The sequence below is a fragment of the Mesoplodon densirostris genome, chromosome 1 (genome assembly GCF_025265405.1).
Source record: "Mesoplodon densirostris isolate mMesDen1 chromosome 1, mMesDen1 primary haplotype, whole genome shotgun sequence".
Classification (NCBI taxonomy): domain Eukaryota; kingdom Metazoa; phylum Chordata; class Mammalia; order Artiodactyla; family Ziphiidae; genus Mesoplodon; species Mesoplodon densirostris.
This window is the reverse complement of record NC_082661.1, coordinates 2733952-2744176: the sequence shown is the minus strand read 5'-3', so window position 1 is coordinate 2744176 and position 10225 is coordinate 2733952. Positions and strand designations below refer to the sequence as shown.

Below are 10225 nucleotides of genomic sequence, written 5' to 3'. Positions count from 1 at the left end.
TCTACCTGTAACTCAGATGTGACAGCCCCCCAAAATGTGGCTTGGGCTCAGGGCTGAGTGGAATGGTCTTTGTTGTGAAATCAGAGCATTTTAAAGCTCAGAGATTCACTTGCTGAACGTTAGGCCTGTTGATATCAATAGTGATAACAGCAAAAAGGGCAGGAGGCAGAATTGGAAAGGTTTTTAGGGAGTTTTCCCAACTTTTTTTAAGGTAGGGAGCATGCTCCCTAGTTGGTATATCCTGCTTTCAGGAAATTCCATTTAAAGAAGGAAAAATCAGGATTTTTAACAGTTACATTAGATGGGTGATTCTTGCATTTTTTGAAAAAGATTCACTATTGCACATTTCCATAGTGCACTACAATTTCATTATTTTTAAATTACAAAGCCCATCCATGTTCTTTGAAAAAAATGCAAGTGAAATGTTTTTAGTATTGATGTGTAAGTTTTCTTCAAATTAGAGATATAATTCTTTTTTTTTTTTTTTGCGGTACGCGGGCCTCTCACTGTTGTGGCCTCTCCCGTTGCGGAGCACAGGTTCCGGAGGCGCAGGCTCAGGGGCCATGGCTCACGGGCCCAGCCGCTCCGCGGCATGCGGGATCTTCCTGGACCGGGGCATGAACCCGTGTCCCCTGCATCGGCAGGCGGACTCTCAACCACTGTGCCACTAGGGAAGCCCCAGAGATATAATTCTTGTACAACATTTGTTGCAGATGTGTTTCCAAACATACTAACATTTCAATGAATGACTCCAAAGAAGTTTAAAAAACAAAAAAAGAAAAAGAAAAAATGCAGGTGACACTAGGAAGCATATAATGTAGAAGGTGTAGGTCCTCCCTTTAAAACTTCCCTATTTTTACTCTCTGGGCACAAGTTCTTCTAACACTTTTGGAGAACATCCTTCTGAAGACCTATGCTACATGTAGCTATGTAGCTATGCTACATTAAGCTATACGGAGTTATGTGTTTTATTTACATATAATTCTGTTTAAAAATGGTCATCAGAGCATACATCTTGTTTCGCAACATGCTGTTTTCTCCCCTCCTGGTGCATTTTTTCATAGTAATCTCTAGATTTTATTTACTTTTTTTAAAAAAACTAATGTTTTTATTTTAAAATGATTGTAGGGTCACATGCAGTCATAAGAAATAACAGAGAGAGATTCTGCCTATGCTTTTCCTCAAAAGATAGCATCTTGAAACACTGTAGTACAATATCACAACTAGGATGATGATATTCATACAATCTGTCCATCTTCTTCCATTTCTCCAGTTTTACTTGTACTCTTTGTGTGTATTTCATGCTATGCAATTTTGATCACGTTTAGGTTTGTGTACCTACCACCAAAGTCAGGATACAAAACAGTTCCTCACCACTCTCTTATTGCATTTTAGATAATGGAATTTACCATATTCAGGAACACCCACTTCTCAGGATGAGGCACATATGTAACTAAAGACCACTTTCAATCACTGGTGCAGAGCTGCCCAAGAGAAAATACAAAGTGAGCCACAAATGAAAGTCACCCGTGTAATTAAAAAAATTCTAGTAACCACATTTAAAAGGTAGAAAGAGGTAAATTTAATTTTAATAATATATTTCACAAAACCCAGTATATCAGAAGTAGTATTTCAACATGCAATCAATGTAAACATTATTAATGAAATATATTACATACATATATATATATATATATATATATATATTTTGGTAATAAGTCTTTGAAACTCCACAAGCCCACTTCTCCACCAGCTGCAGGTAGAGAGCATGTACTGAGCTCCTGCCACGTTCTTGGCTCTAACTTAGGCACTGGGACAGAGACACAGTTCCCGCCCTTGATGAGAACCGGGGCTGGTGGAGACCACAGGTGCAGTTCTAACCCGGTGAGATGTGCACGTGGTAGAAGGCGCACAGGTGCCCTGAAGACCCACGGGAGGATCCATGGGGCCTGCCCTCAAACTCGGTGCAGAGCCCGAGGACCCCCAGGAGGAGCCTCACGTGTCTTGGTGGAAGGGATGGAGTTAGTAAGATGGGAGCTCCAGGAGTGGTTCTTTGGAGAGCAGGCGGGGTGCAGTTTGGGGAGAACCAAAAAGACTCCCCCGGCCCCAGGGCAGATGGATGCCGGGCTCCGGAGGCAGGGGAGGGCGCTTGGCTGGCGGCTGAGGTTTCCCTGGTAATTGAGGATACTAGGACCATGGACAATTTTACCCAGGCTGGAGAGTGCGTGGGAGTTATGGGCAGGGGAGGGGGAAAGGTGGTGAGCGGACACTACCGGGGCGTCAACATTAGGCGATGCCAAGGAGAGCCAGGGAAGACCCAAGGTTAGAGGAGCGTGGGGCCTGCGGGCATGAGTGAGGGGGTCCTGGCGCTGGGCCCGTGGTGCCGGAGGCGGCCCAGCTGCCCAGGCCGTGCTGCTCGGAGGTCACAGTGGGTGATGGGCTGCGCCCAGGGATGGCCCCGCCGGGAGGTAGGTGGAGGGCCACGCGGTGGCGCGGGTTCGGGCTCTTCAGGACCGAGTTCGAAGCCCCTTGTCAGTGTTGAGGTTCGGAGAGGGCGCAACCTCCCTTCCCCTAACCTCCCATCCCATCCCCACCTTTATGTAATTTCCTTTTAGCTTAAAATTTCACTTTGTTAAACATACACTCGCATCACACACACACTCACATCACACACACCATTCTCCCAGCTGCCGTAGGAGTTGCAAGGAACGTACGGCGCCCCGACATCCAGGAATCCCGGAGGTCAGGATTCCTGACAGTCCGGAGCCCCGGGGGTCAGGAGCCTGGGGCTCTCACTTGGCCCGCCGGTAAGCCCCAACCTCCCGCGTTTCACCGGATCCCGGTTTCCGCGCGGGCCTGGAGGGCGGGGCAGGCCTGGAGGGCGGGGCTTCCGCGCGGGCCGGAGGCGGGGCGGGGCTTCCGAGTGCAGCCGCCCGAGCCCCTCCCCCATCGACCGCCCGCGCTCGATTGCTCTTGTCTGGCGGCGGCAGCATGGCGGCGGGGGCGGTTGAGGCGGCGGCTGCTGTTGTGGAGGTCGGCTCAGCCGGGCAGTTTGAGGAGCTGCTGCGCCTCAGAGCCAAGTGAGCGGGGCGGCGGGCGGCGGGCGGCGGGGATGAGGGGACGCGGCGGGGACCGACCGCGAGGGCTGCCCGGCTCCCTCGCACCCGGCCCGGCCTGGGCGGAGCGGCCGGCGCGGCCCGGACCCCGAGGCCAGGTCCCCGCCCCGGAAGGGGAGCGGGGTCCACCGCAGACCTCCGGCCCCGGCCCGCCGGGCGCCCCAAGGCCCGGGTCCCGCCCTGCCGCCCGGCCCGGCCTCCCGGGGCGCGGCGACGCGGGGACTCAGCCGCGGGTCGGGGGTGGGCGCGGAGACCCCGGCCCCCGCCCGCTTCGTCACGGGCGGGCGGCGGAGGAAGGCCTAGCTGGGTCGGCGGTCCTGCCTCCTTTCCGAGGGGCGTTTAAGGGTGTTGTTGATGGGGCAGAGTGCACTGTGTGGCGCTGTCCGGGCCGAGGACGCGGGTCTTCTGTTTCCTGGACGGGCTCAGCCGTGGTCCGTTCTGGCTTGGCCCACGTGCCTCTCGCCCTTGGGACGGCGTCTGAAGGAGACCCACCGGGATGTAGAAGCCGGGCCTGTGGGAACACATGGAAACCCCGAGCTTGCGAGTCGGCGCCGGCGGGCGGGCACGGGGCCTCCGCAGCGGTCTCGCAGCTTCCGCTGGCCGACCTCTCGGGGGCTGGGCGGTGTCTCGGGGCATGGCCGGTGGGGGCGGCGGAGCGCCAGCCGATTGCCAGGGAGCCAGCCTCAGAGCCGCTGCGCACGTTCCATAACCAGGCCTCAGGAGTGTCCTCTGCGGTGAGAGGGGTAGGACAGTGCCCACCCGGGGGTGTGGGAGCGGACACGCGTGCTGCCTGGCCGGCGGGAGCACTCGCGGCGCCTTCGCGCTCGGGCTCTTCTGCGTGCGGCGGCGCGGCTGCGCGGGCTCGCTGGCAGTGGAAGCGTATCGGCGCGAATGCAGGAGCGGATCGTGGTTGGAAGCGGGTAGTGAGTACGCTGGCGAGCGGCTGAGCTGCGGAGTGCGGGTGCGATGGGAGAGTTCCCGTCTGGCTTCGCCGCCGTGCTGAAGTTAAAGGTGTTCACCAGAGCCACTCTTGCGGCATTTCCGGTCTTGCTGGGAAACTGCCAGAAACGGGCGGGGCGGGGCGCGGGGGGGGGGCGCGAAGGGAGTGACGTGGACTCATTGATGAAAGGTGATTCATCCAGCGCTCCCCCCATCTTACGGCGGCCCACTTATGGAGTGCCCCAGAGGCGGCGTCTTGAAAGGAGCAGGGCTCGTGTCGACCTGCCCTTCGTAAGTGTTCAGTTCACGGTCACCTGGAGGACTATTTTGCTTTTTGTGTGTCTCACATTTTTGTTTTTATGTATCGTTTTTTAAAGAAAAAAGTCATTAAGACATCACAGTTGGAAAAAGTTTAAATGTTAATTCTTGCCACGGGCCCGTACTTGAAATGATCCGGAAACCAATATACCTTTTTCGTGGTGATGAGTTTAAATGGGCACATGGGAAGGACGAGATGCTTGGCCTCTGCGGAAGGAACAAATCTCTGCTACTTTTGGTGAAAATGGCAGCATTTCAGAATATTAAATAGTACTTGTTAATGTAGTTACTTAACGTCTACTTTACAAATCTTCACTTCCCAATTTTAAAATTTCATGTGAATTGAAAACTTTTTTTGCTTAAGTCAAATAATCAGACGTTTATATGTTACTGAAACCTCAGTTGGTCTATACAGTGGGGATATTAATACCCATTTAGAGAGTGATTAAGGTTTTTACCTATTTAGAGAGTAATTAAGGTTTTTACCCATTTGTAAAATATTTAACAGAGCCTCATGTTATATGATCTTAATAAATGGTAGCTGGTGTTACCTGCAGAGGAATAACTATAAGAGCAGAACACCTGTAATAACAGAGAAGCAACCATTTATGAGTCACTAATTATCTTACTGAAAAAGAACCAGGTTCATTACATTCTTTAACATCACAGTAGTTAGGATTTGAATCTCGTCTTTCTCTAAAGGTTTTCCTTAAACAATGCACCCTGCATATTGGGCTGTCCATGAAGGTGGAAAGAATACTTACAGATAATCCAAGAGAGGGTGACAGCGTTTATGTTTGTTTCAGGTTTATGTCCTTATGATATTAGGCATCGTGTACCTAATTGGAAAGTGGAAGTTAAGCACCTAAACATGGGAATATTGTGGATAATGTAAAATAACAACATTAATATCATTCTTTAATGTTTCCAAAGTGCTTGTATATTTTCGTTTGATCTTCCCAACCTCCCAGGGTGTTATTGCTATTTTACAGATGGGGAAGTTAAGTTAAATTACTCTTGCAAGCCACATTAGTAGTAATGGAATTTAAGTTGTGTACGTGTACTTTTTTCTTTTCTTTTTTACTTACGTTGGCACATACTGTTAAAAAGTTTGGTAACTTGTTTTAATTTTTAAAAATGTACTTACTGTGAGCATTTTCCCATGTCAGTAAACATTCTTTGACACACAATTTTTAATGGCTTTATGATATTTTATTGTATGACCATTAAGAAAACTGTCTTGTTGAACAATAGATTTTTACAGTTATTTGCTATGTAAAATACTGGGAAAATATTCATATACGTACATTTTTGTCTTTTTAATGACTTCTGTAGGATAGATACTTGAAAGTGTTTGAGTATCTTGAAATTTCAGGAAGGTTCCAATTTAATTTTTACCTGTAGGATATGAAAGTGCCATCTCACTTTATCCTTTTTGTCATTGAATATTTTAAAAATCTTTTTTTCAGTTTGGTGAAAAGTGGTATCTAACTTTTAAAAGGTTGAGGTATTAACTTATATACTGTAGTAAAATGCACAGATCTTAATTGCTGGGTGTGATGAACTTTGACATTTGTATTAACACAATTAACCATCATTCAGGACAAGAATATAGAGCCCCAGAATGCTCTTTAGGCTCTTTCCAGTAATCCCCCACCAGGGATCTGCTTTCTGTCACTGGATGAGTTGTGCCTCTTCTTGGACTTTATGTAAATGGAGTCGCAGAACTCCTGGTCTTTCATGTCTGGGTTGTTGTGCTCAGTGTGTTTTTGGGATTCATCCGTGCTGCCGTATATCTGTAGCTGGTTCCTTTTTTACTGCTGAGTGGTATTCCGTTGTGTTAATATACAGCAGTTTCTCCAGTTTGTAGACATTGGGTTACTTACAGGTTTCGGCTGTTATGTGCCAGGCTGCTGTGAACATTCCTGTGCAGTCGTTTGGTGGGCCTGTCTTCCTTCCCACCATCCCTTAGGCCCCAGAGGCCCCCCCGCCACGCCGTGCAGAAGCTCTGCGAGAGGAGGCTAGAGTAGGCCGAGGCTCACGCGGGAGGCTTTGCAGGGCCACGTAGCTCACGTCTGCCCCGCATCCCACTGGCCACAGCTCAGTTCCAGGGCCCCAGCCCGGGACACAAGCGAGACTGCGAGGTGTAGTCTAGCTGCATGCCCCAGAGGCACAGGCAGCAGCAGTTGGTGGAATGCTTCCTCCGTAGTCTCTGCCCACCTGCCCACACGCTGCAGCTCCTGCCTTCGGCTGCTTCACTGGAACCCGTGGAGTAGGGGCCCTGCCATGTGTCCTTTCCCACCTTAGGTGGCTCTGCCTGTAGAGCCTCCTGCTTTACTCTGGTGTGCCCCTGGGCAGCCCTCCCGTCTTCCTCGGTCCTGTCTGTGACCCCTGTCCTCCATTTTCCTTCATTTCAGCACATGACTTTGCTTCCTACCTGGAAAACAGGACTTCCAGAAGCATTTTGCAGAGCTCTTCTTCGACTTGCCCCTCCCCCGACACCTACACATTTACTTGTAGCTTCACCCATTCTTGATTCCTTTGCTCCTGACTCAGAGGAGATTGTCCCTCTTCTCCAGGCGAATTCTTCTCTGCTCTCAGTTTCCCTCTCCTGCCACCTTTGAGACCTTGAATCCTTAGCTGTCTCTCGTGTCTTCAGCCTCTCCCTCCCCATTTGCACTGTCCCCTCACAAAATAAACGATGAAAATTCTCTCGTATTGAAAAAAGCCCATTCCTTGATCCTGTCTTGATCCTTGCTCTCTCTCTGTTTACAGCCCAGTCTCTTACAGAGTAGGTTTCTAGCCATCTCTGCTTCCTCATCCTCAGTCCAGTGGTCCACACGCTGCTTCTGTCATCCTCTGGACTTAACTCTCACTATTGCTGGTTGCCCTTCCTGCTGCGTTTGACGGTTGTCTCTCCTTCCTTCTTGATTTCTGGGAGCCCCTTGAACCTTGCTGTGTGCCTTTTAGGTCCCTTCTCTGGCCTACCACCAGGGCTCCTTTACTGCCGTCTGTCCTAACTTAGTGTTGCTGAGCCCCAGAGGCTCTGCCCTCGGCCTCCTCTTCGTCCTCCTGCATGGATGAGCTTGCTGCCGGCGCTCCTTGATTCCCAGATCTGCAGATCAGGATGGACTTCTTTCCGGAGCTCCAGACTATCACAGCCCACTAGACTTCCTTTCCTCGCAGGCTGGCAGCTTCTGTACAGTGACTCGTGGCTAGTGCTATCACTAGCCATCAGTCACTAAGCCAGGAACTTGGAGGTACTGAAATTTAGACTGTGCTGCAGTGCCACCAAGTCCTGCCCCCAGCTCTCTGAAGCCCCCAGTGCCTCCCTCGGCTTCCGGCCCCCAGCACTGCGTGGTAGGCTCCTCCTTCTCTCAGTACTTAGCTCACATGAGCCAAGTATTCTGTTCCTTTCCTTTTGCCCAAGGTTAGTTGTCCTTGTTTCCTTTCTCCGTGTAACATATTTTTCAATGTATTTTCTTCCTGGGTTTTCGGATTTTTTTGTAGTCAAGGGGGATTATATTTGAATTTGGAATTCTGTAAAACTGAAGGGTTTTTCAGCTGGATATGAGGATAGAATTAAATATATCTTTGCCAAGGTAATTTTATATGAAAATAGTTGATAGATACATACTGAGACTCCTGAGAATTTCATTGACAATTTATTAATCGCTATTCTGTCTGTTCATACTATCAATTTTTAGAAAATCTTCTGTAGCATAATAAAAAAAAGTATGTGAAAAGCAGCTCCCTTTTTTCCTCTTTGTTTTCTGCTTATATACCTTCATTTGCAACATCTTATTTCTATTCCTATGGTCACTTCATCACAGTACCATGTCTAAAAAGTAAATACTAACATGAATAGTAGTAACGCATATACAGTCATTTTTCACAAACGTTGTGCCTTGACTACCGAAATCTAGTTTCCATCTTTCTTTCCTAAGGGTCTCAAAATAGTTAATTTACGTGCCTAGTAGTTGAGGTGGATGAATATTCAGAACCACTTCATGTGAGCTAAGTATTGACTCAAGAAATATCATTAACTTGAAAATTCATCCAAAAGATTCTCAAGGCCTTGCAAGTTATTATATTTCTGTCTGTGTTTAATATAACAAGATTCTAGCAGTACAAAAACAATTCAGGTGGTCCTTGTACAGGTTTCTTTGCTAATAGAATTTGATCTGCATCAGTATTTGCTTATTTCTAAAGCTACTATATTTTTAAAAACTGCATTTTATGGATTTACAGGTCCCTCCTTGTAGTCCATTTCTGGGCACCATGGGCTCCACAGTGTGCTCAGATGAACGACGTGATGGCAGAGCTAGCCAGAGAACACCCCCAGGTTTCATTTGTGAAGGTACTGTATTTTCAGTGTCATGTCTTTTAAGAATTTAATTCTGATTTATGGGTTAGACTACATTTTATTAACATATAAGGGAGGACTGGTGTGGGATTCCTCATGTTCACAGATGGTGTTGGGATCACAGTAGATTATTCTTAAACATCTTAAAATGGTTTTGCATTTTTCAAGTACCAAGTGGTGTAAAACTCACCACACTTCCCTGACACGTGCTTGGTTGGGAGAACAGGATGGCAGTCGGGGGAGTGTCGACGTGGGCAAAAAGCAGATGAGATCATTCATTTTGGGGAATTGTGGTTTTAATATAGTAAAGATAGTAACAAGACTTACTTCATTGAAAAGCTAGGTGTGACATGGAAAGTGATTCAAGAAAGGATGTGTGAAGGCTGCTGTAGGGACTGGGGCAGTAGGAGGAGGTTGCTGTCGGGGCCGGGGAGGTGCAGACCTGCAGGAGAAACTGAGTTCTTCTGACCTGCCAGGAAGCAGAGGAAAAGGAAGCCAATCTCTCCCTTGCTGCCTTTTTTTTTTTTTTTTTACCCTGTTGTGCATGCTCTGCATTCCTAGCATCTTTCTTGGGTAGGTAGTACTAGGAAAGTGAGAGTTGTGACTGGATTAGCTCACTTGGTTTAAGCATATTTAACGTTATCAGTCAGGACTTAATACTCATTTAAGCAGCAGGGCCAAAATAGGAGCTGAATATCTTAGAAATGAAATTTTGGGAAGAGAGAAAGCTGAATCCTTAATATTTAAAAAAGCAGACAGGAAACCAAAGCTTTATTTTTATTTTTATTTTTTAAAAATAAATTTATTTATTTTTGGCTGCATTGGGTCTTTGCTGCTACGAGGCGGTCTTTCCTCTAGTTGTGGCGAGCAGGGGCTACTCTTCGTTGCGGCGCGTGGGCTTCTCATTGCGGTGGCTTCTCTTGTTGCGGAGCACGGGCTCTAGGCGTGTGGGCTTTGGTAGGTATGGCACGCGGGGCTCAGTAGTTGTGGCTCGCGGGCTCTAGAGCGCAGGCTCAGTAGTTGTGGCGCGTGGGCTTAGTTGCTCCGCAGCATGTGGGATCTTCCCGGACCAGGGCTGGAACCCGTGTCCCCTGCATTGGCAGGCGGATTCTTAACCACTGTGCCACCAGGGAAGCCCAAAGCCTTATTTTTTAAAACCAGGGTTTGTGAGTTCAGAGGATATGTTGGCAAGTATACCTGTATATGGGGTTAAAAGTGACATCAACTGTATTGCTTGTATGCTGCTTTTTATGTAAACTGAAGACCCAGAATTCTGACATACTAATCCATTTGTATAGTGAGTGATATAATTTTCAGACAGTTTCTATATAAATAAGTGTGCTTTGAATAGGTATTGCACTTAGATGGTTCAGAAATCAAAACAGTATAAAAAGATGTACTTTGAGAAGGTCCGCCCTCCTTCCCCTGTCAGCCCTGTTGTCCCATCCCGTAAGTAGCTGCTTGTATTAATTTTGCATGAATCCTT

The 10225-nt window shown here is 48.1% G+C and overlaps 1 protein-coding gene across 2 annotated transcripts in view; it reads left to right on the top strand.

The window, feature by feature from the left end:
• The first annotated feature begins 2959 nt into the window (after nucleotides 1-2959).
• The window catches only part of GLRX3 (glutaredoxin 3), a 30417-nt gene continuing 23151 nt past the window's right edge, over nucleotides 2960-10225 (top strand). Inside the window, exons 1-2 of one of the 2 annotated variants that reach the window (XM_060098405.1) lie at nucleotides 2960-3080; nucleotides 8625-8733. In XM_060098405.1, coding sequence (XP_059954388.1) covers nucleotides 2992-3080; nucleotides 8625-8733 — 198 coding nt within the window. In that variant the 5' untranslated portion in view covers nucleotides 2960-2991. Of the gene's footprint in view, nucleotides 3081-4263; nucleotides 4347-8624; nucleotides 8734-10225 lie in introns of those variants that run through there. The other variant, XM_060098404.1, reaches the window with a different exon arrangement.